Genomic DNA, 27,967 nt, shown 5'->3' with positions numbered 1-27,967 from the left:
TGTACATAAAACTTCTTCAAGGGAAGTCTTCCATGTTCTATAAGAACCATAACCTAGCTTCTGTTTTCAAAGGCATATAAAAATTGAAATATGAATTAATCTTCTTCCTTCCTTCCTTCCTTCCTTCCTTCCTTCCTTCCTTCCTTCCTTCCTTCCTTCCCTCCTTAGCAGATCTGATAGTTTAGCAATGAATTATTGAGATTATATAGCTCTGCATAGCCTTATGGCAGCATATAAATGGAATTAATGAATATGCACACATATAAAAGTTCTTATATTGCTAGTTGTAACAAACTGGGTGTAAATTCCATTCAGTAAGGCTTAATTCAGTTTATGCTCATGTTGGATTATCTGGCAATTGATGCATGACTTCTGCTTTTACAAGTAGGGAAAGAATACATTAAAGGTAAAGATTTCCCCCGCACATATGTGCTAGTAGTTCCTGACTCTAGGGGGCGGTGCTCATCTCCGTTTCAAAGCCGAAGAGCCAGCGTTGTCCAAAGACGTCTCCATGGTCATGTGGCTGGCATGACTAAATGCCAAAGGTGCCCGGAACGCTATTACCTTCCTGCCAAAGGTGGTCCCTATTTTTCTACTTGCATTTTTACGTGCTTTCGAACTGCTAGGTTGGCAGAAGCTGGGACAAGTAACAGGAGTTCACCCCGTTATGCAGCACTAGGGATTTGAATCGATGAACTGCCAACCTTTCAATCGACAAGCTCAGCGTCTTAGCCACTGAGCTACCGCCTCCCTCTAATACATTATGTGCACTTTAATCGATATTGTGCTCTCTGCTATTATTATTTCTTTTTTGAATAATATGCGTTTTGTTGATGGGCAAGGCTTTCAAACCACAGAAGCTGTGAAAACATTTAGCAATCATTACAAGAATACAGACTTTCTATGGACCTCATCTTTGCCATCTGGTTGCAAACAAAGCGACTTCTCCTTGCCCTTTTCTCCAGTGCTCTTCATTCTGGCTCCTTAGAGAGGATCCCTTCTCTAAATTGTAAAGTATCCAATACAATTAAAGAACAGTGAAGATCCACACATCATAAAACTACTTGGAAGAATGCTGCAACAGCTGGGTTTTTTTTGCTATTGGCAGATGGCTCCTGTTTTTCTGTGATGTGGACAGGAACATCTCAAAGGGAGTGCCAAGCTTTGACTACAAAAATTGGAAGTGGACAAATGTGGGTGATTTTTTTTTAGTCACCAATCATGCAATTCCCGGAAGAATGAATGTTATTTTGTTTTTCAAAGGAAGTAATATTTCTCAATATCATGACTAGAAGTAGCAAAATGTATTTTGGCCCTTAAGAGTCTAATTTTTCAAAAGGGGTCACAGATGTTGTCCATCTTAGCTACAATCAATGCATCACACATGACAAGGGATTAAAAAAGGAAATGTTTATTACAGCATATCAATGCATTATATTAATTTATAAAGCAATGTGATTCATATAGAGATATAAAATACCGCTGCTTAATGATGTACAATTATTGGACACAAGACAGAAAAACTGACACAACTGACACTCATGCTTTTAACATGCATATTTGTGTAAACTGTAAGGAAAAAAAATACACACAATATACTTAAAGAGACTTTTTGAATTTTCCCAAAGTCAAAAGAAAGAAGTGTCAGACAATTGCCATTGTATTGTTCATTTAGAATACTGAATTCTGGTTATTGCACCTCAAAAATGATATTAGTGAGCTGGAAATGGTGCAGACAAGGCCACGAAAATGATCAAGGGGTAGGAAGCGCTCCCATACAAAGAAAAGTTTTAATAGTTGGGATTTGTAGCTTCGAAAACTCGTATGAGAAAAGAGAGACATCTAAAATTAAAATGCTGGAATGTAGGATCTTCCTGAGAAACGGAAAAGTGGGAGATTCAGGAAAAACAAAAGGAAATATATTATAACCAGATGAAATGGGATTGGTTTTACAAAGGTGCTGGGTAAATTTCTCATGGCCCAAGCTATCAACAGCTATCAGTCATGATGTTTATCTACCATCTCCAAGTCAGAGTACGTTGGCCTTTCAGTTCCATTGCTGGCGAACATGGGAGAATCCTACTGCTATTCTAATAAGCTTCCCAGAATTATCAGGTGGGTTTCTGTGGGAAACAGGATCCTAGAATAGATAATCCTTTAGTTCAGACCAGCAAAATTCTTATATTATTATAATATTAGAAGCAGTGGTGAAATCCAATTTTTTTTTACTACCAGTTCTGTGGGCGTGGCTTGGTGGGTGTGGTGTGGCTTGGTGGGCATGGCAAGGGAAGAATACTGCAAAATCTCCATTCCCACCCCACTCCAGGGGGAAGGATACTGCAAAATCTCCATTCCCACCCCACTCCTGGGGGAAGGATACTGCAAAATCTCCATTCCCACCCCACTCTGGGACCAGCCAGAGGTGGTCCGAACTACTCAAAATTTCCATTACTGGTTCTCCAGAACCTGTCAGAACCTGCTGGATTTCACCCCTGATTAGAAGGGAAATGGAATGGAACTGGATAGTGACTGAGTGGGATGTGCAGAAAAATTCCCCATCTTGACCTTAATGCATATATCCAAGACAGAAGAACCTGTTCAGCCTCTTTGGCCCAGCTTGTTTTAAGATTTTTTTTTTCAAATTAAAAATAAACCAGAAACTGAAATCCTGCAAAACTAAACATCGACCTCTAGCATTGCCTTTATTTACTTTAACTCTTTATTCTTAAACAAAGAATTCTTAAAGGAAGGAAAAGAATTACCAAGATCTATAAGGTTTTCAGAAATGAAATTATTGGGCTATATATTGCTATTCACTATTATTCCCATGGTTTAATTATTATAATAATTCATCAGGGCACCAACCATCTAAAGGTTCAAGATTTATATCTTCTGCAGAAATCTCAGTCCTAAAAGCACTTTTGTCTCAGGTATCTACGGTAGCTTGGTTCAGGACAAAGCAGCCAAGGAAAAGAAGCCCTAAATGATCTTTCTCAACCACTTCTCCACTTGCAATATTTACTCTTATTTGAAGTATTGTTTTAAAATCCTCACTTACATACAGAACTACAAAACAATACACAATACTGAACACATTTCTTTGACATTTTAAAATATCCAGCGATGGCGTATGAAAGCTTGGCATACAAATAGCATCTGAGAAATTGATATTTGGCAAGATTTGCATTTCCTTTTAAAAAAAGTCTCAGTTTTAGAAGTTCAAGCACTTGAACATGGCTAGAACTGGAATCAAAATTCAGAAACGTTGCTAAACTTCAAGTACTGTAGTTACCAATATTCTGATTCTGTGGTTCTTTGGGGTTGGCCTTTCATTTTGAACACTTTTTCAGATTTTAAATTTTGGTTGTGAATGCTAGAAGTTATTCTTAAAATTAAAAATGTATAGGAAATGATCTTATGATCACAAAGTATTTTCAAAGTAACCAGCAGATTAAATTGGGAATGAAAGACAGCAATCTGCCTGTCACTCTCTTTCCATCAGTTGCTAGAATTCCCATCAAGAATGCAAAATTAGGTGTACGCAACAGTTCATTTAGTGACCTTTCGAAGTTACACTGAAAAAAGTGACTTATGACCGTTTTTCACACTTAATGACCTTTGCAGTATCCCCATGGTCACATGATCAAAATTTGGATGCTTGACAATTGGTTTGTATTTACAACAGTTGAAATGTCCCAGTGTTATGTCATCACCTTGTGCGACCTTCTGACAAACAAAGTCAATGGGGAAGCCAGATTCATTTAACAACCATGTTGCTAATTTATCAACTGCAGTGATTCACTTAACAACTGAGGCAAGAAAGGTCATAAAATGGGACAAAGCCCACTTAACAAATGTCTCACTTAACAACAGAAATTTTGGGCTCAATTGTGGTCGTAAGTCAAGGACTACCTGCATTTCAGGTTCCCTCCTTAAAGATGCTTATTCAAAGTGCTTGACCTTATACAAGATTAACAAAGCAGGTTTAAATGGCAGAAGGCAGATCTTCCCACCACATATAAATCCTAAAGGATTTTGAAGTTTATGTCATTTGTTTCCCTCATCTCACTATTTGGATTGCCACCTCCTAATCCAATTTAATATTCAATACTACTAAAACATGTGCATGTTGGTAAGAGATGATGAATACAGTAATTCAAGAGGTAGAGCCACTGCCCCAAATTCCCAACTTCTTCAGGATCTCAGAAAGTAACATTGGAAAAAGCCATAGAGCAGTGGGCTGGATGGATCATTATCTAAATTCAAGGCAGCTTTAGGTAGTTATGGCTCAGTACTGAGGTTCCTCCTTTGGAAGGCAGTTCAATCCCTGCTTCTACTTTTAAAAATCATCCAGGAGAAAATAATGGGGAAAACCTCTGCTCAAGACTCTTGAAGGTAGTTTTAATTCAAAATAGACAATGCTGAACAACAGGAACAACTAATCTAATCAGCGTATAAGGAGGCGTCAAGCGAAATCTTGGTCTCTTTTTTTGTAAATATAAAATGTCTGTGGATGATGGAGATAATCTGAAGCAGAGATTTTCTGTGTTAATCAGTGATGCCGCATAAATCAACACAATGCTTACCAAGTTTGCTTATTTAAAAAATGTGTATCCTGCATTTCATTTAACCATCTTTTCACACTGATGTTTCTAACACTGTTTTTAAATCAACATTTGGTCTAAGTCTTCATTTCTCTGCATCTCAATCAGCCCAAGCAGTAAACTGGTGTCTTAATCCTTTGTTTAAAAACTAGCACAGTGGCTTTTGTTCTCACCACTTAAAAGGCACTAGTGTTGACTCAAAAATATGGAGGTTCAAGTGACATTAACTAAGCAGTCCGTTAAGACTTAAATATCTGCCCTACAAAAAGCATTCTAGAAAAATTATTTACAAGAAGCACCTTGTTTTGTTTACGTAGGCAGATGTGTGTTGATCACATCTTCATAAGACCTTTTTGGCAGATTGCCAAAAGCAGCACCAGAGAGATCCCAAAAAAGTCTACGTAAGGCAACCTTCCCTAATGGGCTGAATTGCTGCCTTTCCTGGTGGCTGTGAATTCTGGGAATCGCAGTCCCCACACTAAAGGTATCTGGTTAGAAAAGGCTGCCATAGATTCTACTTTCTGTTCTCTGCTTATACCAGTCTTGTAACTAGCCATTTGCCTGATTGCTCAAGGCAAGTGAGAATGGGAAGCCTGCAAACGTAAAAGAGGCGAGTCTTTCCTTCTCCAGAGCAAGCCCTTGTCATGCTAAAAATGGTGCATTAGGAGAAGGAGATTAAATCTGCCCAACGTTCTGTTATTATAATGGATTATTTCAAAGTTTAAATCAGAGGTAGACACCCTGGCTCAAATGGAGTCCCCCAACACGTTTTATGTTCTTCCCGAGATTCCCCCCAAAATGAACTAAACAGATACTTTCATTCTATGGCAGTGTTGGTGAACCTTTTGGTGAACCGAGTGCCAAAACAGGAGCATGCATGCACGCACATGCATGCGTGCTGGAAACCGGAAGATCAGCCACCCGGTGTGCATGCGCACACCGGGAGGCTGCTCTTCTGGTTTTCAGCACATGCATGCAAACCGGCCACCTGGTCTTCCAGTTTCTGGTGCACATGCACGTGCGAAGGCCAGCTGGCTGGAGCGCATGGGCACACTGGAAAACAGAAGAGCAACTATCTAGTGCGCATGAGAGTGCAGGGATGATGATCTTCCGGTTTCCGGCACACCCATACATACCGGCCACCTGGTCTTCCGGTTTCTGGCATGCATGTGCATGCAAAGTCCAGCTGGCCAGGGCACATGTGTGTGCCAAAAACCAGAAGATAATCTTCCTAGCGCGCATGCGCACCGGGCGGCTGCTCTTCCAGTTTCCAGTGCTCCAGCATGCATGAAAACTAACTGGCCAGTGCGCCAGAACCCAGAAGAGCAATGGGCAACAGCTCGCATGCCTGGAGAGAAGGCTCTGCGTGCCAGAAGTGGCATGTATGCCATAGGTTCGCCATCACGGTTCTATGGTATTGTTTGGAGGATTTTTAAGGTCAGCTTTCCCTTTTTGGAGGTTTCAATGTCTAAAATAGATGACTTAAATCTCCACCTAATTTTACCTCTTAAAATTCCCCCCAAAGTCTTGAATTCCACACACACACACAAAAAAAACCAAGCTTCCCATGTTTGGCCCTGTCCCCAAAATTTTGTCATTCCTTCACCTTACATAACCTTACGAGTGGTTATCCAACCTCTGAAGCTGGAAAAGATTAGGAAGCCTTGAAATGGCACAACATTATCCCCTTGCAGGACATGCCCTGCCTTACTTGCTTGATCCCTCTATAGTCCTCAGCCCAAAAAGTAGACCTACACAAACATGTCCACTCCGTCACAGAAAAGTTGCTTGCTCTGCCCTTCGAGATGTTAAGGCAGGCAATTCCAATGACAGCCGGTGAAGGGCCCTCTTGGAGTCAGCATAGCTACAGAGCTCCCAAGTCCTGAAAAAATGTCCCCAAGATCTGCCAAAATCCTGACACTCACTTCCCTTACACATATACGTCTCACCAAGAGGCAGGGATATTATCATTGCTGCTATCATTTGCTTCTCATATCCGTTTAGACAGTAGTCATCAGTTTGAGAGAGCCGGACCGAAAGCGAAGGATTTTCTTCTTAAGGTTATGGGATGCTTTAATCTTAACAAAGGCTTTGGCTGCATTTTCATGGAGCTCTGAAGCAGCAGCCACTGCCTGGATGGGAAGTGTCTGAACGAACTGGGACCAAAGGAGGCCCCCGCTTTCCTCTGAGTCGCTGGTTGTTGTGCTTTCACCAACAAACTCCACTCCACTTAAGCTGGACTCGCTGTCCCCAAAGCAGTTGGTGGTATAGTTGCTCCTTTCATCCTCGCTGGTGTCCACTACAGTGGAGTGGAAGAGGGATTCACATTCAGCCGAATATTCTGAGTCACTAGCAACATAGGCATAGGGGCTGATATAAGGATGTGGAACCTGTGAATAGACTCCTACAGCTTCTCTCCTGTTCCTCCTGGCCCGCCTAAGGGCATCTTCATAAGATACCTCTGTAGAGAGTTTCCAGCGCCGGTAATCTGCTCGTTTGTGCTTGGGCTTGGCAACTACTGGTTCTCTGCTATGTCCGTGGGGCCTCAGCACAGACTTGAGTACGCCTGGCTGCCGACTTGGGTGGTTGGCATCTGGCTGAAGGTGGAGGCCTTTCTTCCCTCTCAAAGCGGTCTTTTTTGGCTTCTTATTTGGATCCAATTCATCCAGGAAGTGACACTTTTTGCCCATGGGCTTGGCCCTCTCCCGTCCAGCCTGAGGTCCATTTTCCAGCACAGTGACCAGATGAGATCTGTGTTTCACCATAGAACCTTTGAGAATTTTGACACTCCTGGTGCCTTTGTGAAGTCTGACTGTTTGTGGCTGAGCAGGTATGAACTGGGCATTCACCAGCAATCCCTCCTCCAGACTCTGGGATGATGACCCCTCACTTTTAAGTTCCACCAATGATCTGCTCTCCTGGCCTGACAAAACAGAGCAAGCCGACTGCGTCCCACTACTTTTAAATGATAGCTTTTTGGGAAGCTGGACGGCTTTCTTTTCTTTCAAGGGTGTTATGTGCTGCCCTGGGCTTTCTTTAGGACATATCAAAAAGAGTTGGCCACTTTCCTTGAGAGCATCACTCTTAGTCACAGGGGATCGCATCACTTCTTGAGTTTTGACATTCTTCACCGAGGGCTTGCTTTGATCATTATTAGCATTTGGTGGGAAAACAGCAGGTGCGGGTATCTTTTTTAACTCCGTATGCTCTACATCCTTTGAATTCTGCTTTATGGGAGAAAAGGCACTGTTGTCTAGGGTAAGAGTGGTTCCACTGGAATGTGAAAGTGGCTGATTGAGATTCTTAGCGTTAGTGGTATTGCTAGGCGCAGCGGTAGCCATCTGCCGAAGACACAAGCTTCCATGTCTCAAAATCCCCTTGGCCAGATCTGCATTCAGATTCGTTCTTGGTTTATTAGTCCTCACCGAAGGAGCCTTTTTTTGCACAAGGCTTAAAATATATCCATCCATTTTTCTGCTGGGCAAAGGACAGGATGGAGAACGAGAAGTGTGTGAAAGACAAGAATCCACTGTTTTTTCTGAGTTGAGTTCCGGTCCAACATCAACAGCATTGTCACTGGTTCTTTCTACTTCTTCTCTTGGGGGACAACTGGTCACCGGCAGAAGAAACATGGGGCTCTGCACTGCAACAGCGTGTAAAGGGCTGGGATAACGGTACACATCATTTCCAGTTTTAGACACCAGATCGCACTGGTATTTTGGATGTACATCTGCAACGATGTCAAAAGAATCTGTGTGTGGCATTGATGGAGAGGCCATCCCCGCTTGGTCATTTTGTTGGACTCCTTTGTTTTGCTCCAGCCAGCTGATGAAATCTGAAATTCAATGAAATGGAGACGAAATAAGTAAGGAATAACATTCGGAGATGAAAGTGGAACTAATAACTTCCTATTGCAATTATTATCATTTGGATTAAGATATGTCTACAATAGTCTACATATCTACAATAGTCCAAGATACTGTTTTCTATAAAATCCAGATTGACAATTCCTATCTCAATATATTTATAAAGAGTTCCAATCTGAGGATGACCCATTTAGCTCACAGATTTGAGACAGATTGCAAATAAAAATACAATACAAATGAAGAGCTTTACTTGCATATTATTCTTATAATATTCAGATTTCTGTAATTTGATTAAAAAATAAATGATATAAACATGGGGCTGAAGAAACGTCCCAGTTCTCTCTATCCCTCAGCTACCAATCTGTGGCTACAGCCTATTTATTTCTCCCATATCAGCTACACTTGGGGGGTGGGGGAACAAGAATATGGAATCAGGGGTGAGCCATATTTTGTTTAATCATCATTTACTGAGTAAATCATGATTGGCCCACAGAAAATATTGTTCACAAACTATAGTGTCTGGTTTCATACAATAGATCAAAATGTTGCTTAGTTTAGTGCAAGGGTGTCAAACTCGATTTCATTGAGGGCCACATCAGGATTATTGAGGGCCACATTCTCATCAGGATCATTGAGGGCCACATCAGGGTGAGTGTAGCCAGGGTGGGCGTGGCTGGAGTGGGCATGGCCAGCTTGATGTCACTTGTATCAGGGTCGCCTGTGGCGGCCTGAGCACTCTGCCAGAGAAAATTCGGTTGTGTCAGCCTCCTGCAACCCTTGCCAACGAAAACGAAGCTTGGAAGGGCCACCCACGCCCCCCCCCAGCTCCATTTTCATTGGCAGAGGCACTGTGGACCAATTCTTCACTGATTCCAGGGCAGCCTTGTGAGCTAGATCTAAGCACCCCACAGGCCTTGAGTTTGACACCCCTGGTTTAGTGTATGAATATAGCAACTGATCTATTGGATCATTAGATCCAGTGTTTTTATCCCACAGCCATTATCTCAGTAGAAGCTCATTTGGTAATGCTATTGTTTTCTTTGCTGTCTATCCCAGTATCTACCGTGTTTCTCCAAAAAGACAACCCACCTTGAAAAGAAGCCCTATCACATTTTTGAGTGCATGTGATCAAATTAAGCCCACCCACAAAATTAGCCCTAATTAAGATCCCGCCCACCCCAGTGTGCAAGGGGTGGGACAAGGCACACAGGTAAAAAATAAGCTAGGGTATGGATGGTGGGGGGGTAGAGCTGCCCTACTTACCAGGCCTCGCACACCTCGACACCTGCCTCGCCTTCTTCTGCGGCTGCTTGCCACCACTCGCATGCATCGAGCCGCCCTGAGTCTCTGGACAGGGGCGGCATATAAATTTAATAAATAAATAAATAAATAAAATTGCCCTGGCCTCCCTTTCACCTTCAGATGCCTTCTGGAAGGCATCTGCAGCCGATAACAGAGCTCCAGATCGATCTGCAGAAAATCCAGATCGGCCGCAGAAGAAGTGGGCCAGCAGCAGGCTTCTGCTGGGTGGGGCTGTTGGTGCCACCACCGCAAGGTGAGTCGATCATTAGAACCCTCCAAAAATAAGGCCTAGCCATTTTTTCGGGGGTCAAAAGAAAATAAGACTTGGCCTTCTTTTTGGAGAAACACAGTATTGACCAGGAACAAACAAGGACAAGGCTGATCGGGACTCAGAATAGCCCCAATGGCTAACTTGATGGGTTGCATGAGCTCCTGATGTATGCTGCAAAGGAAAATAACCTTAAACATGCCTGGGTATTAGAAATTCTTGCTATACCTGCAGATTTGGGCCGTCCATCAGAGCCACTCAAGGATGCATCCAAAGAGCTGCAGAAGCAAGTACTGGAGTGACAACTGGATAAACATTCACTGAAAACAGAGTTGGACGAGTTGGAGAGAGATCCAGAAGCCCCATCACTCAGCTCATAAAACCCTATTAAAAAAACAAAAAAGTCCATTAAAGCTGCTTGCGGTTAGTAGCATATGGAAGGAATAGGGCAATAATCTAGCATATTCCTCCTGAACCTAAAATCCCATTCCAAATAAAACAGGAGTTTGTTTAAGAAAATGAGATGGCGCAGAGGGAATGTAGCAACATGATAGAACTGAGTCTAGTTCCCACATCTACCTCTTAATGAAACAATACACCTACACGTTTTTTTTAGTAAATAAATGTCAAATGCTACATCTGAATAATGGTTATCAGTGGCTCTTTCTTTGGCAAACATACTGAAATATAGGACTGTAGATGCAATTAGCTGTCAGATATAAAGGCCAGTAAAAGTAAAGGGAGGCTTCATTTGATACAGTATAGACATCTTTCAGTTTCCATATAATTAACCGAACCTCCAACTATAACTGAACCTAAATTAAGAAGCTGTAACTATAATTCATGTCATCTGAGGAAGCAGAGTTTTGGCTGCAGCTTCCTCAGCTTGTTCCTTATAGCATAACTGTTCCCGGTGGGATATAATTCCTTGGCAGTTGCCTTTTTCATGCAAGATGGAAGGCATTTGACATTTTTATTTAACACTGGAGTTCTGTGGATCGTACCTAGGGATGTCCTAGATGCTTGGGCCCCCACAGAATGCTGGGTTGCCAAGACCTAAAGTCTGCTGATCCTCATAACCTAGCTTAGCAACATAAAATGCTTACCTGAACTGGGACGGCTATCCATGTCAAGGTGTTCATCTGCTGTCTTTTCAACATCCAGCCTCAAATCACTGATCTGTTTGTCCAGTTCTTGCAACTGGTTTAATAAGCCAGCATCTCTTCTTCTTAAGCAGTTCTGAAATAATAGCCAGAATGAAAACCGATTTCAGTATATGATAGGTTAAGGAAGAATGCATATATAGCAACAGCATAAACCAATCCATTGTTACTAGATCCTGTTGAACAAATATTGTTTCTACTGGTTTCTAGTATGGCTTTTTTTTTACTTCCTGTCCCAAAGGCAAAGTTTTTTCCGTCTATACCACTTTGCTATTGCACGGATAAACAACAAAGAAGAAAGGACTTAAGTGTGCAAGGGTGTCATACACAAAACCAGCATGGAAGTATGTAAGACATACTTTTGGTTTCCATATACAGATTTAAGACTCTTTTTGTTATTAAGAAAGAGAGATTAGTCTTAGAGTAAGCAATATTGAAGTATCTTCTCCAATCATTACCAGAACTATATTTCTGAGGACCAGTGACACTTATGTTTATGCATCTGTGAATTATTCCCTTCTCTTGTTTCATCTTATCAAATGCCTGAATACTCATCGACACACACTCCCAAAATTAACATTCTGCCTCCAAGCAGCCCCATTCTAAAAATAGCTTGATTCTGGTCCTTTCTGAAGCCCTGGCTGTATAAATTCATTCGCTCAATCAATGAATAAACAAACAAAGAAGCAAGCAGACAAACCAACAACCTGACTTTCAAGCACGCTCCATGTGAACCCAGCCAAGGATTTGGTCATTTTCTGGAGCTCTTTTGCACAGTGGCACTCCAGCTTCGGAAACTAGAAAATTTCCCCCAATTGAAGCACTGGAGTCATGTAGGCAGCCAAATTAACTCTGTCTTGTTCAACCAAGATCTTGATGAATGCAAACCGTTTTAATTATGGGGGAGAAGTTTAATGCACATAATATTTATGCAATAACACTGATGCTTTATCTTTAACCTATGGGTAAGGTTTTAGACTTAAGAAAGGTTATAATTGTAAATGTTTATTATAAGTTGACAGAAGGGTGTATTTTTGTAATAGAAAGGATAACCTTTAAAAATGAGGCAAGAAACTGAGTTTCATTCAAGGTAGCTAAACCCTGAACCCTTGCTGACCTTTTCCTGAACTTGCAAAGAATTACTGTTATAATACAGCTTTCCCGAGTCTGGCGCCCTCCAGATGTGCTGGGTTACAACTGGCAGAATTCCCAGCTCTGCTCTTCTGCAAGATAAACAACCCAAGACAGGTATCTTGGCTGAATAGTTGAGACTAGATATTAGCCCACGCTTCTTGAATGGCAAATTATGATTGTATATCCTTGTTAAGTGGTGTCGTTGTGATTAGAACTAGATCAAGACAGCTGAAGCCCAAGTAGTAAATCCCCTTCTTCATCCTCGGTTAGAGGAAAGGATTGGTTGCTTGAAGCAATAAGAGCATTTAAGTAAAAGATATTCTTCATGCATCGTGTTACAAAATGAGTTTAAAATAAGCTCATTAACTTCAGGTCAGAGCAATCAGTTTTTCTGCTGCATCTTATAATTATACCTATCCCTCAATAACACTGTTGCACAAAGCTCTTATTTTACATATATACTCTGTATCTTCTAGCATTTCATTTCTCTGAAAAAGCGCGGTTCTCAGAAAAAGAAAAATGGGGGATTCACTACCTTGTAAGGGTCCATCTGGCAGGCTAAATGTGTCAACCCCCCTGATTCTTGGCATGCTGTCATTCAAGGGCAGCTTCCTCCATCCCAAATCACTTAATAGTCCAAGGCCATTTGTGAATGTGGAAGCCCTTTTTGAAGTGTCACTTAAGGGGCAGATGCTCAAGGTTTTTGCAGGTTCCGATTTCGTGTTACAGCGTAACAAGTTTATGGAACAATTTTTGACCAACTTGGGGGGGGGGAGGAAAATCCACCTATTTTTCACATTTTCTCCATAGCCCCTCTTGGTCTATGAGAAAGCTTGGAAGCAGAGAATAGGAATAGATGTCTTTGGTACACAACCCAATGGAGCGTGTTCACCCGTTGGCGTGCAATGGGAGGGGAAAAGAGAACCAGTTTGGTGTAGTGGTTAAGGTGCTGGCCTAGAAACCAGGACACCATGAGTTCAAGTCCCACCTAAGGCAAGAAAGCTGGCTGGGTGACTGAGCCACAGTCACTCTCTCTCTCAGCCCATCCACTTAACAGGGTTGTTGTTGTTGGGAAAACAGGAGGAGGAAGGATTACCGTAATAGGTACATTCACTGCCTTGAATTACTTACAAAATAATAAAGGCAGGATAAAAATCTAATAAATAAATAAAATAAATACATTTTCCTAATGAAATAAGTCCTTATTGGACATAGGTCGTCTTCCTCCATTCAATGGAGTGTAATTTTATTTTCTCCATTTGCCTGAAGGAGAGAGGAAATATTTCCGTGTTACCAAAACCCCATTCACAAAGGTTTCTGTTATCACTCTCTCCTCTCACTCTTTTGGCAGGATAAGGACAGTTACAGAGACAAAGCAAACATCCTTGGTGTTTATTTACACCCTAAGGGTAACCATGTTATAGCAGTACATATACATATGTATACAAAATGTGTGGTCACAAATAAAGGGCAACTCTAGCAATGCACACTCCCATTAAATTTCCCATTTCAATTCAAATCTATTTTCCAGCCTACCTTTTCCCTAATTAGTTGAATGCCTCCAGGAGTATCTGCAAGGTGTGTGTGTGTGTGTAACAAAAATCCAGATGGTGGCAAGGACTGTACATTCAAAGCCTAACCCAAAGTACTACCGTCTTGATGTTTTAACCAACCTATATAACCAAACTGTACAGCAAGACAGCTAAATTGCAAATTCATTCATACAACATGCTATGAGGAGATAGCATTACCATGGATTCGGTTTTGTGTAGCTTAGGGAGTTATGCGAACTGAACCCATTTGATTAATTTATGATTTGGTGTATTGTGAGAATCCAGAAAATGAGTTAAATCAGTAAGACGGTAAAAAATATTGTGTATGCATAGCATATCTTGCATACTTTTAATATCCTTAAAAGCAACAACAGAAAGTCACAAATACTAAGAGACTCTATAACCCCCAGCAGCTCCAGATCCCGTTCTGACAAACTGACATGGATAGAGGACACGCGTGTCATAAGCTTGGCCCTGTCAGTGCTGGTCCAGTTCCAATTCTGTATATCAAAATACTCAGTACGGTAAATAACATTTCTGATCACAAAAGCAGAGTAAAGAACAAGTAAAGCCTTCTTCTACTCAAGTTCAACTAAGTTTGCATGTTGTTTTCTCAGAGGCTGTGTGGAATTGGCACTGTCTTTTCCTGGGGTGTTCACTGTCACTGACTTTCTGGCTTAGCCTATAGTTCTAGCAAGGATCTGAGGCCTCGATTCAAGTACTAACCATGTGTATCCCAGTTCACCTTTCTGAGATTAACCAACATCAGTACCAAATGATAACTGCTAATAAAACCTTTATCTCATTTTGTTTCATTATTTCAAAAGCATCCCAAAATTTAATTTAATTTAATTTATCAAATTTCTATGCCGCCCAACTCCCAAGGGACTCTGGGCGGCTTACAGCAAAAAAATAATACAACAAAGAACATAGGAAAATTATTTAAAAACATTATAAAAATGGGGCTGTTTCATTGTATCTTGAGCAAGATTTGCTCATCATTATTGCAGTACATCTTTTTAAAATGTTAAATGTTACACTGCAGCGATTTTAAATTAAAATGGATGTTCTAAAAATGGATACGTATTGTTTAATGAGCCCAACATGGGAAATTGCAGAGCCAGAGGGAGGGTAGCTTCTACTGCATCTGAGTTTTAATCTCTTCTATTGCAATCCAGAATTACACAGGGAAAAGACTAATATAGGATCGCTAGAAGAGACAGTATTTCCTGTCCCCCAGGCAATCTCATTCTAGGTCCAATGTGATTCTCCTAGCCCATCGATTGTTGCTGGCTGAGACTGAAAGGCTCCTTCTTCTAAACTCTAAAGGTAGACAAGTGATCCTTATCAGAATAGGAAAATGGGGGTGTGGGGAACCCTCTTTGTCTGAGATCTCACAGCCAGCCAGGGGATACAACCAATTTCTTTTCTCCCCCCCATCCCTCTTTGCAACTTGCAGCACAAGCACTGGTGCTGAAAATATACAACTCTCACATGCTCCAAAACAGCACTGAGGATGAATGATGGGACAATGAACAGGATGTTGGGAGAATATGAGGCTTTAAAAAGCGCTCCATGGAAGGATGGGCTAAGGCTTTTACGCAAGAGATGATTCTTCTTTAAGGGTTCAGGAACACAGTTCAGCTTGAAGTGCTCCATATAAAACCCTTGGGCCAAAGGAAATCCAGCCTCAACTTTTTGTACAGTCTTTTGTTCAATCTCTCTTTGCAGGACTCTCTCTGTTTATTCACAGGGTCTTCTGAACTCTGCTTGCTCTCTGCTTTGTGACTGCTTCACTAGATTTACAGTAGAAGGTTATTTCACCATCATCATGGCCTGTTCGCCTTGGGAGACTCTTCTGGACGTATATACATGTCCGATGAAATAGCTCACGGTTTCATTTACCCACACAAGTTCCTTCGCCTTTGTCAAGCGCCAATCATAGAAGGAGACAAGATTGTTTATCCCTGCTATATTAAACCTGGATTGGATTTAAGGCATCCTCGCCTTCTTTGCTCCGCTGCAAACATCTCTTGAATCCCCAAATCTTGGTTTGACAGGTTGCATATTTTCATTTCCACCTCTTTGGACTCAAGGCCCGGAAAGCAAGAATTGTCTAGATCAGGGGTCTTCAACCTTGGCAACTTTAAGACTTGTGGACTTCAACTCCCAGAAAGCTTTGCTGGCTGAGGAATTCTAGGAGTTGAAGTCCACAAGTCTTAAAGTTGCCAAGGTTGAAGACCCCTGGTCTAGAAACGAGCTGTTTTTTTCCACCCCAGCCATATGCATACTAAGCCTGTCCCACACATCCAAACTTTACCTCACCTGATGCTGTAAGTAACCTGCACTGGCAACAACAAAACATTGCTCACGGATGTCTTTAAAATCAGCAAATATCTCCACAAATTCAAAACAGGCATTGCTTACCCTTTATGTTCCCATGAGTTGAAGGCTGCACTCTGTTATGTGATGAGTTGGGGGGGAACAAAATATGAATTCTATAAAACAACGTTAAGTAAATGTAAAAGTTGAAAAGGGTTGTTTTTTTTTAGCACTGCAACCTGAAAATGTTCCATCTTTGCTATCAGGTATCTTGCAATGTTATCTGGAATTCAGCCCATGCTTGAAAACCAATTAAGTGATTAGGATTTACCCATCCAACAACAGACTGAATCTTTGCTCCTCCCCATTTCTTCAGACAACAAGAATGGGGGAAGGGCATGCCAAGCTGGGTTCATGAACTGGTAAATGTTTTTGGAAGGATGGCAACCTGCTATCACCCTTGAAGGAATCAGTGGTCTGACCTCTTTTGAAGAAGCTATCTCTCAGTCCAGCTGTAAAGGACAACCATCGGTCTTAATTCCAGAAGAATGGAATTACTGTTTGTCCAGGAACACCAGGTTCAGATACAACCCCAGCAATTGTTGCAAACAGAGTTGCTTTCCCATAGAAGGAGCAGGTACATAATTGGGAATTATTGGGTCCTTGATTCCTGCTGGGAAAGTAGGTGGAAGCTGCAGCTGGGGGTCTTTAGCCAATTCTGCCAATTGCAGCCCTGCATGGCCCATGAAGCCTTGGCCATGCCTAACCCACCATGCAATTAGATTATTGTAACACACTGTAGATAGAGCTATCTTTCAAATCAATCCAAGAACAACTGTTATAAAGCACAGCGAGTAGGAAGCTAGTAGGAGCAAACCATTACTTTGATATAACACTTATTTTCTGATTCTCTGGTTGCTTCATTGGCTACCAATAGATCTCACAGTCCAATTCAAGATGCTGGTTTTTTAAAAAGTTATAAAGCTCTTTATAGCTTGGCTCCAAGACACGGTCCATCTCCTCTAGTGGGAATCTACCTGGCTTACACATGTGTGCATAGAGAGACATAAGATCCCATCCCTACATCAGCTCAGGCAGTGGTGGGATCCTACTGGTTTAACAACTGGTTCGCTGAGCGCGCGAGCGCACTTTGCCAAAAATTGAACTTTCACATTGCTGAGAGAAAGGAAAACAGCTGAGGAGCAGCAATCCACTCTGCCACCCCGATCAGCTGGGCTTCGGAAGCAGAAATATAGGTATGTATAACGCAGAGGCGTGTCGGCCCACTTCAAACAAAGAGAGAACTGGTTCACTCACAGCTGAAAGTCGAAGCAAATGGTTCTCCTGAACCGGTCCGAACCGGTAGAATCTCACCACTGAGCTCAGGGTGAGATGTGGGAGTAAAGACAATCCTTCTCCATAATAATTCTCTGCCTCTACAGTTATGTCTTGCACTCTCCCTGATGATACGTCACAAGGCAATTTAGATCATATTTGTAATTCGGCATTTGATAAATGACTGCTATATTTTTGTTTTTCTTTTTTAATATAGATGGGTTCGTTGTTGAATAAATAAATACAAAGAAATGCAGCAACTGTGGCAGAGACTTATAAGGAGCAACCATGAAGAGGAACATGAGAGTTACTGGTTGTTCACAAGTTTCTCTCCGTTCTGGAAAGTATAATTGCTTTATATAATTGATGGCAGCTCCAACAGCAGAATGGCTGGCATCCCAGCCCACACACTTTGGAGACAAATTAAATCTTGCTGGAGTCTGCGCTCAGTGACAACTGAAGCCAAGCCTGGCATCAATATAACTGTGCAATCTACATTTCACATCTATTTCAGGGTATACTTAAAATGGCTTCGATGTATATCCAAAAATTCTTGTGGCACAGTCTTTGAAATATATATTCCCAAATATGCAGCAAGTTGATAGATGGTGATCTTCCATGGTGTTACTGGAATTTAAAGCCTTCAAGCTTTCAAGAATGCAATCCTTGTCTATCGCCACATAACTATTTTCCATCAGTGGAATTAGAAGTAGAAAGTAGCCTGGTTTAGGAGGATGTGGGTATCAGCAGCTGGACCAAACAGGAAAAACAGCCATATAAGCCAATTCTACTTTATTAAGAAGCTATGTTAATAGAATCTTGCAAGCCTGGAAATACATTTCTTCTTCCACCATCTTTTTTACAGCCCAAGAAACTAGGGAGGGCCCTTTCTGAGCCTCTTACCCTGCTCACTGTTTAGCTGAGGACTATGCTGTCTCTTATCTATTTCCCACAGAGCAACTCTTTTCCCTACCTCTTCAATCAAGGCAGGGGTAGGCTTCAAAAATTTTAGCAAGGGGTTCTCTGCCTGGTTGCTGGGTGGGCGTGGCCATGGTGGGTGTGGCCTAGTCGGCTTCCTGCACCATGGGGGGGGGGCTTTTTTCCCCTTCCCAGGCTCCGGAGGCTTTCCTTGAGCCTCCGAGACGGCAAAAACAGCCTCCCCAGGCCCTCTGGAGGCCAGAAACGGGCCTTCCCGAACTTCCTGTACCTGTTTTTCACCTTCCCCGAGCCTCTGTGCGTGCCCTGCACTTATCTGCATCCAAAATGGGCCATGTGGGGACTCCTGGGAGGGGTGGGGCAGCTGAGGCCAGCCAGGAGTGGGATTTAGGGGTTCTCTGAACTGCACAGAATCCTAGCTAGAGGTTCTCCCAAACCCCTGCGAACCCCCAGCAGCCCACCCCTAACCAAGGTCTTTCCCATATACTTCCCAAAGTTTGTTTCAGATTTAATGTCTGCATCTGGGATGACTGTGAACTACTTAATGCCATCTAAAATTCCTCAACTGACATATTTCACTGTTAGTGTTAAAGCACCTCAATACTGTTTTTGGCAAATAGGTTAAACCTCATGATTTGTCCTTCAGTGGCAAGAATAGTTAATTCCAGTTATGCTCAATTGTCCCTCATTTCCATTCCAATATTCACTATTTGTCTCAAGAAACTGTTCTGTAAACTTATTTGGGCAGAACTGACTTACTTAAAGTAGAACTTTACAACTACAGTAGTTCATTTCAAAAACATTGCTTGAAGCAGATGTTTTGCTGAATAAGCCATGTCAGCTTTGATCAGTCCTGGGACTGGAAATAATCTAGAAACACCATATATGATGTTTTCAGTTCCCTGATGGAAGAAAATCAGAATAGAAATATGCTAATTAAACAAAATCACATTAGCTTCCCCCATCCTCAAATATGTTGGAATATAACTCCCATAACCTAGCTGACTGGGAACTGTGGTAGTTACAATCTGATAGCTCTTGAGAATTTAGTAGTCTAAAAAGAAAGTAGTTTCAAGTGATGCCATCTGTGAATTTGTTGGCCTCGATATCTGTGCAAGTATCTTGACGCACAGCTCTTTTTCTTCTTCTACTCTGTTCCAAATTGAATTCAGCGCTGGGATCAAATGAATGACAGCATTTGCTTCAGCATCCCTTAACAAATTGGGAATGCTGCGAGTAGTTGCTGCTTATTTTATTCATTTATTTGTTGAATTTAGACGCTGCCCAACTGTCTTATAGACCCAGTGGTAATAAAACAATAAAAAGGGGTGTCAAATTCATGGCTCGTGGGGTGCTTAGATCTGGCCCGTGGGGCCACCCTGGAAACAACGAAGGACCGGCCTGCGGTGCCTCTGCCAGCGAAAACAGAGCTCAGGAGGGCCGCGTGAGCGCTCGGGCCACCACAGGCGCTCTCAACACAAGTGACATTGAGCTGGCCACGCCCACCCTGGCCACACCCACCCATCCCAAGATCAAACACATTGTAATGCATTGTAAGCCGCCCTGAGTCTCCGGAGAAGGGCAGCATATAAATTAAAGCAAAAAAAAAAAAATCTGATGCGGCCCTCAATGAAAATTTGACACCCCTACAATAAAGCAACCCCCCACACCCACACTCATTGTCTGGAAAAGGACTTCCAGTGAAGACACATAGCAAACTAGATGTCTCTAAAGAGGCAGGGATGGCAGTTAAATCTTGGAATGAAGTTTAAAAAGACATGTTAAGATGGGACAAAGTACAATTGTCATTGTTGGGGAAAAGATGACACCAACAACTCCCGTATCTCTGATTTGGAATGTCAGTCCTGATGATAACAACTGATCTTTATATTACATAAATTGAAACTTTAGAAAGAGTGCAGAGAAGGGCAACAAAGATGATTAGGAATTGGAGGCTAAAACATATGAAGAATGGTTTCAGGAATTGTTGTACAACTAGTTTAATTAAAAGAAGGACTAGGAGTTATACGATAACAATGTTCCAATAGTTGAGGGTCTGTCATAAAGAAGAAGGGGGATCAACCTATTCCCCAAAGCACCTGAAGGCAGAACAAGAAGTAATGGATGGAAACTAATCAAGGAGAGAACCAACCTAGAAATAAGGAGAAATTTCCTGAGAAGAACAATTAATCTGTGGAATGGCTTCCTTTCAGAATATGTGGGTGCTCCATCACTGGAGGTTTTCAAGAAGAGACTGGATAACCATTTGTTTGGAATGGTATAGGGCAGTGTTTCTCAACCTTGGTAGCTTGAAGATGGGTGGACTTTAACTCCCAGAATCCCCCAGCCAGCGTTGCTGGCTGGGGGATTCTGGGAGTTGTAGTCCAACCATCTTCAAGCTTCCAAGGTTGAGAAACACTGGTATAAGGTCTCCTGTTTGAATTAGAAGATCTCCAAAGTCCCTTCCAACTTTGTTATTTTGTTATTCTGATGCAGTCTCATTAAGAACTAAAGTCTAGAGCTATTTTACACACCTTTGTAGATCAGTAGCATAAAGAGTAATCATCTTGTAATTGTCTCTTTTCTTACAATATCTTCAATATTTTAAAGAGAGAGGGCAGTAAAGATGGAACATCATATTTAGACTATTTTGTGTCCATCAGTTTAAATAAAATACTTGAACACATCAATGCATAGATTGAGGTCAGAGTAAGGTTGGAATTCTTCTAGAAGGGTCTCCGTCTTCTTACCAAAAGTTGTCCTGAGGACTATAGGATCTAACTACCTGCTCAAACAAATCACATTTAGCAAAATAATGTCTTAATTCAGCCACTGTGATTTGTAAACTATGGTTTAGCAAGCTATTAATTTATTTACTGAATGTGTGTACCATTGAGTTGCTATTGATTTACAAAGCTTTCACACTATAAACCCAATAAAACCACTACAAAATCAGAAAGATCAAAATAAAACTAAATTAAATAATACACAATACCAACAAACTAATTAGTTAAGTAATAAAATCTGGTTTCAGTCACTCCCCAAAGGTTTTTGGGAAGAGTTCATTCTTCATTACCTTCTGGTAACCATCAGTAAGGGAGGAAACCTATCTTCCAGAATAAGGTTTTTTTCAGAGTGTGGCTGCCATGATTGGAAAATGGAATTTTCTGGCTTAGCCCCCTTCACCTCACAAAACTGGAAGACCACAAGAAACTTCTCCAGGCATGTTCTCAATCAGGCTTCAGCATTAGTTGAAATAAATGTTCTTTAGGATACTTTGGGGCCAAACCATGTAGGAACTTCTGGGTCAAAACTAGCACTCTGAATTGTATCTGGCCAGAACTCAGTTACCATTAATTCAGTAAACAATTATTAAGTAAAGCAGGGGTTGGCAGCAAACTAGATTGCATAGTAGAGAGATTTTCCGAAAGACTTTTGCTATGACTGCCTCCTTGATAAATGACTACTCAAACTTTGCATGAAAGTTTGTGAATTTGCTACTTTTCTGAGCAAATCTGTTCCTCTGCTGAACAACTAAAAACTATTATGTTTTTAAATGATATTTTGCTTAGAAGCACTAATTGGGTTCCTATCTTCTGTGCAATAGTTTTCTTTCATTGGTATACTAACAGATCTCCAAAGAATCAGATTTCCTGGCTTAATATACTCAGCTCCTGAAAAAAGTCCTTATGCTACTTGGTAGCTAGGCCCCCTCACCTTCTTTGGTTACTTCCTCTGGACACTTTCCAGTTTGCTACACTGTCCTTGAAGTAGAGACTCCATAAGAGTTTTGTTGTTGTTAGTTGCAAAATCGTGTCCGACCCATCGCGAACCCATGGACAACGTTCCTCCAGGCTTTCCTGTCCTCTACCATCCTCTGGAGTCCATTTAAGCTCACACTGACTGCTTTCAGTGACTCCATCCAGGCACCTCATTCTCTGTCGTCCCCTTCTTCTTTTGGCCCTCAATTTTTCCCAGCATTTGGCTCTTCTCCAGTGAGTCCTTCCTTCTCATTAGGTGGCCAAAGTATTTGAGTTTATAATATTGCAAATGAGAATTGATAGTAACCAGGTGCATTAATTAACTGTAATCATTTTTCATTATTTAATATTAATTACATTGCTATTAAATCAAATCCCACATTCAGTTCCTGGAGTAGGTCTTTACCATGGAATGAAAAAAGCGTTTGCATTCCTTAAAATAAAGAAACAACTTGTATTATAGCTGGATTCACTTCAATTTTTAATTAAGCAACATGTTTGCCACTGATACTGTCATTTACAAATCATAGTTGCAATATTGAATCAGCTATGGTCCAGGTTTATATGCAAATCCCACCGCTATTGGTCTCAAAGCAAGAAAGGGGGGAAGAATTATCTTCCCATTTCCAAGCCAATACCCTCTTACTATAACAAATTACTTCCCTGTTTTGATCTCTTTCCTGAGGATATTAATAGGTGAGAATGGCTGGAACGATTAACATGCAAATGATCTTTTTGTATTCCTGCTCCTGGCTCAGACAGTAAAACATAAGTTGAATCACATTCATGCCTGCTCTCTCTTTGACACACAAATCAAACATCATTTTTGTCCTAGCCTCATCTGGTTTCTGAATTCTAATTCCATTCCTTGGATGCCAACTGGTAAAGGTTGTAAGAAAAGATGGAGTATTTCCAAAGCCCCAAATGCCCCAAGAATAGATCTGTTGGGATATTTCAAATGGGACTTTTTGAATGGGAAAGGAAAGCTATGGAGTTGACTGGCACCAAATCCACCAAAATCCTAAAGCGTAAAATGAGGCTCTTCTTATCTCTAAAAGGACTGATATGCAAATGATGATGTCTGCAGGATTGCAAATTGGCAATTGTGCTGGCGGGGGATAATATTTCCTCCACATTGAGCTTGATTCCTGTGGTGACATCGTGGACACATCCAGTGTCTCCTTGATAAGAAGTCTCAAGGGAATTGCCATTGGCTTCTTCCAGGGAGAGAAATGAGGACCAAAAAACCAGACTGAATTTCACAAATCACACGCTTTTGGGCTTGTATCAAGCTTCCTACCACATTCTGTCTTTTCTCCATTTCCTTGAAGTTTCTTGGAAGTGTTAAATTTTGCATATTCTCTCAACCCTTAATATTAGGTTCAAAGTCAGTTTTGTATCATCTGCAACATTTCCTCTATTTTCTGGTTTTTGCCTCACTGACTCTGCAGATATGAGTTTTGCTGGCACAGAAACCACAAGCACAGCCACTCTTTATTGGCTGCTTAAGCAGCGGCCCCAAGACTGTAGTTCTAACAATCCTTCCTTTTGATTTTGACTAAATTAACAGCCTTCCTGAAAAGTGACAAAGTCCAAACCCCTATTAAAATGATGGACGGCAAGATCTCCAGATTTACTGCTGGCAGTCATCCAGCAGGGATCTTCATGCTCCAAAAGGTTCATTTGCTCTCTAGAAAACTGCATTCACATCTTCCTGTCAGGCACAAATAACCAGGCACATTTGTGAAGTTGAAAGCACGGAAGAGTTTATTATTGCTACTTCTATACAAAAATCTAGTCAACCAACAGTCAAAAGCTAAATTGGTGCAAGATAAGGATCAATGGAATTCATAGGGAGATGGACTTGGGTCTCTTATGGCACCGCAATGACTCCAACTGATGACACGTTTAACCCCGCCTTCCAGCTCAGCTGGCTCTTTTCCTATAGTTCCATTCTAGGAACTGGGAAATGGGATGAGATTCCAGTTGAGCAAAGCAGCACTCAATTTTGATTTTCCCCCTTTCAAGCTCTTTGCAGCCTGTGTTAAATGTGCTGCAAAAGAGAGCACTCTTTATTGACTTTCGCTACCTTACCTATTCATTTCTATAGGATTTTTTTCAACAATGGTGTTTCCTTGGGGGGGGCAGCATCCATTATCTCCAGTGACTAAATTCAAGCACATTTGCACCCCTTTTGCAGAGTAACAATGGAACTCAGCTGATGGCTGGATTCATTTAAGTCCTTTCCTCCTGCTGCACTACAGTATTAATGCAAGCATCCCACATGTGCTCCCGCAGCACTGACAGGAACTCAATAAGATAAATGCTTTCTTCCCAGTCCAGCCCCAGCTTTTGTCGACTGCCAACATCAACAACATTAACAGCATCTGCAGGAGGTGAATTGATTCCCTTCAGCAGCCAATCTAATATGCAACTTGATGCCCAACCAAGGACTCCTGCGAGGCTCCTCCTAAGCCTTACACATGCACACACCCATATCTGTAAGCGAATGGAAAAACTGAGCTAGCTGCAGCAGCAAAGCCTAAGCGTGCTGGATTTAGGGGAAGGGCAAGGAGGTTATTCCCGCTGGTCCCATTCCCGTGCAGTGGGATGTCAAAAAGCCCCTCATTTGGAGCTGCAGTAATTAATCACCATATACTACAGGTATGGCAGCTATTGTTAGCCAAAAGAAGGATGGGCCAAGGGCAGGCACTGATGCAGAAGGCTGGAAGGAGGAGGCCAGCTGTCCTGCTATGAAGAGACCATCATTAAGAGTAATGGAAGGTGGCCACACAGAATTTGGTTCTTCTTAATATTGTGTGCACCCAGCCCTGGAACTGTGATGCTTTAGGAGCACAGAGAAACAACCTTTCAATATACTGCTTAAAAGTTCCTGGCTTTTCCTTTCTGGGCTCCCACCGAAATATACAGGAGCCGGGCTTCCATATTTCCAAGGATGGGGGTTTCAGGGGTTCTTCTCTGACCTCTTAATGCTCCATTGGAGACCCTCCCTCCCCACAGCCTCTCTGCCACAGACTTTGAGTCTAAGGAGACCCTCGAGGTACCTTCAGCACCTCATGCAGAAGCAAACTCATCCATTTCACAAATGAGTTGGCATCTGCCTCGCCATTCCTCCCATCTCTCTCTCTCTCTCTCTCTCTCTCTCTCTCTCTCTCACACACACACACACACACACACACCCGCATCCTCATTTCTGCTGAGGTTCTTCTGCAGGGAAAGGAGGAATGAGGAAGCCGGTGCCTTCTATGGGTCTTCACCATAGGAGGATGCAGCCGAAAAGGCTAAACTTCCCGGCAACCCTCTTGTCTCGCCAAGCCCCAAAACTCAAAACTGCTCGGTATGAAGGGCGGGGAGGAAGATCCACTGTTAGCAGCTTGGAGTATCGTTACCTTGGGAGGGTCCTGGCAGATCTTGAAACCTCCGCCTCCACCCACGCAATGTAAGTGACCCCCATTTTTCAAACCCCCTTCTTCCCACCAACCCTGCCATGTTTCTCATCTGCAGGGGAAACGACCTGGCGCAACTAATGCCAAACAGAAACCTTTTCTCCTGAGAGAAATGGGAGATTCCCTGAAGAAGAAGTGGCCGAATTTTCATGTAGACCCTGTAATGAATTCCCTCCTGAATGCATCCTACAGAGGCACTTTGTACACGCTCAGAGACACGCTTCCCACGTGTCCCAAGCGGTATGGAATTGGGTTAAAATAAAACTCAGAGCCGCGTTCCCGCCCTTTCTCTCCCCCCCCCGCGTCCTTCCGTAGCTGATGAGGTCCCGGAACCTCCACAGCCTCCCCCCCACCTTCCCCGTTTGGTCTGGCTGCGCCCCTGCATCGCGCCCACCGCCTTGGCTGGCTGGCTGGCCCGGCTCACCAGCTGCCTCCGCAGAAGCAGGATGTTCTCCTCCAGGAACTTCTCTTCTAAGCTGCGCGGCGGGATCCCGGCTCCTGCTGCGGCTCTCGTCGTTTCCCCGGAGCAGGTCCCGCGCAGGGAAGCCGAGGGCGCGGCGGCCAGTAACCGCTTGACGCGCAGCTCCTGCCGCTGGCGCAGGAATTCCAATTCAGCCAGCCCGGCGAGTGTAGCCTCCAGCCGCTCCCGGGTGCGCAGCCGCTCCGCCTCCGTCGCCTCACTCCGGGCGCCGTCCCTTGCCCAGCGCGGATCGGGCTCTTTACCCGCCGCAGCCGCAGCTGCAGCCACCTGGCTCTGCTGCTGCTGCTGCTCCGGCTGCTGCTTCCCTGGCTCCGGACTCGCCTTCATGCCCGAGCCCTGCTCAGCGCAGGCAGAATCCTGCACGGAGGGCACTGCAGGGGCACCGAGCCTCAGCTGCGCGCCGCGGACGGCAAGCCCAGCCGCTCTGGAACCGTGCAGCGCCTGCAGCCTCCTGGCAGCAGCATCCCCGCTGCCCCGCCCGCACCCCGCGACGTCTTCGTCCCTGCTGCTCCCGCTTCCCCTCCGCCACCGCCGTCGCCGCCTGGTTCTCTCTCTCCCCCCCGGCGTCCTTCTTCCAATGCCCCTATTCCCTCCCCGGCTCCTCCCCTCTCTCTCTCTCCCCCCCTCTCTCTATTTCTCTCTCTCTGTCGCTCTTGGCTCTTCTGCATTTCCTCGCCCCCTCCGTCTTCTCCGCCTCTCAGACCAGCCGGCCCAGAGGCGGCCCGAGGAGCAGCTCGCGTTAGGATCGCGCGCATCTATCTATTCGACCGCTTCAAAGAGCCGTTTGGCCGCCCCGCGTTTTCGTCCTTGAGGGACTTTTCTCTTTACATGGTGGGATGGAAACTCAGATATTTCAGAAACACAAATTCGTCCTTTCAAAGAAGGGTTGGTGATAATCAGAATCCCAATTCCTAGTTAGTCTCATCTGTTTCTGTATGAAAACAAACCTTTTCTTTCTTTCTTTCTTTCTTTCTTTCTTTCTTTCTTTCTTTCTTTCTTTCTTTCTTTCTTTCTTTCTTTCTTTCTTTCTTTCTTTCTTTCTTTCTTTCTTCCTTCCTTCCTTCCTTCCTTCCTTCCTTCCTTCTTCTTTCTTTCTCTTTCTCTTTCTCTTTCTCTTTCTTTCTGCCGTTCTGCTTTTCAGCCTTTCTGCATTTAATTCATCTTTATATATTTTCCCCACATGCATTGCCTTATTTACTCTGAATGTCTTCTATCTATATGTTTCTTTTTATTCCTCACTCACTCAAGGGATTTCTAAAATATCCTTTTAGAGTTTTTAGGTTTTTTTTTAAAAAGAAATGACTTTGCAGAATTTTGTATGCCATTATGCAGTTGAGTGTGATGATTAATTCAGATCAATGCCACAATGTTCAACACAATAGTGAACACTCCCTTGTTATCTGATAAGGAAAAAAAATAGAAGGCCAGGAGAGAAGGAAGCCTGATTGTCAAGAGTCTTTATCATCTCTGATTTTATGGAAGTCCCAAGCATCTAATATCTGTTGGATCATTTGGTCATTTGATAGGGGGCAGACTGGGAGCCACAAATGGAAGAGAAGGAAGTAGCAGCTTTTGAACTATTAGTAAATGGTAGAAAGCTAAGCAAGGTCAACTAGGGTTAGCATTGGGATGGAAGATCAGCCAGGAGGGGGGAGGGGAGAAACAATGACAGATCATTTCCTTATCTGCATGGAGATCCTCCCTCCCTCCCCTCCATCAAAGTCACAAGGACTGACATCAAGACAACCTGGGTTTTTTTGCTATTGTTATTACAG

General features: G+C 42.8%; 1 protein-coding gene across 2 annotated transcripts; it reads right to left on the bottom strand.

Annotated features, from left to right (window-relative positions):
- Positions 1 to 1,395: 1,395 nt before the first annotated feature.
- On the bottom strand, positions 1,396 to 26,963 carry DACT1 (dishevelled binding antagonist of beta catenin 1). 2 transcript variants are annotated; one of them, XM_060693438.2, is made up of 5 exons: positions 26,136 to 26,760; positions 11,147 to 11,279; positions 10,269 to 10,424; positions 9,734 to 9,817; positions 1,396 to 8,439 (listed from the first exon to the last, which is right to left on the bottom strand). In XM_060693438.2, the coding sequence occupies exons 1-5, from the start codon at positions 26,517 to 26,519 to the stop codon at positions 6,605 to 6,607; spliced, it is 2,592 nt and encodes an 863-aa protein (XP_060549421.2). In that variant the 5' UTR covers positions 26,520 to 26,760; the 3' UTR covers positions 1,396 to 6,604. The 2 variants fall into 2 exon arrangements, with proteins under 2 accessions (XP_060549421.2, XP_034289390.2); XM_034433499.3 differs by lacking the exon at positions 9,734 to 9,817 and having other exon boundaries at positions 26,136 to 26,963.
- Positions 26,964 to 27,967: the final 1,004 nt, after the last annotated feature.

Source organism: Pantherophis guttatus, chromosome 1 (assembly GCF_059756535.1).
Source record: "Pantherophis guttatus breed Tessera chromosome 1, ASM5975653v1, whole genome shotgun sequence".
NCBI lineage: Eukaryota > Metazoa > Chordata > Lepidosauria > Squamata > Colubridae > Pantherophis > Pantherophis guttatus.
This window is presented reverse-complemented; position numbering and strand designations above follow the sequence as displayed.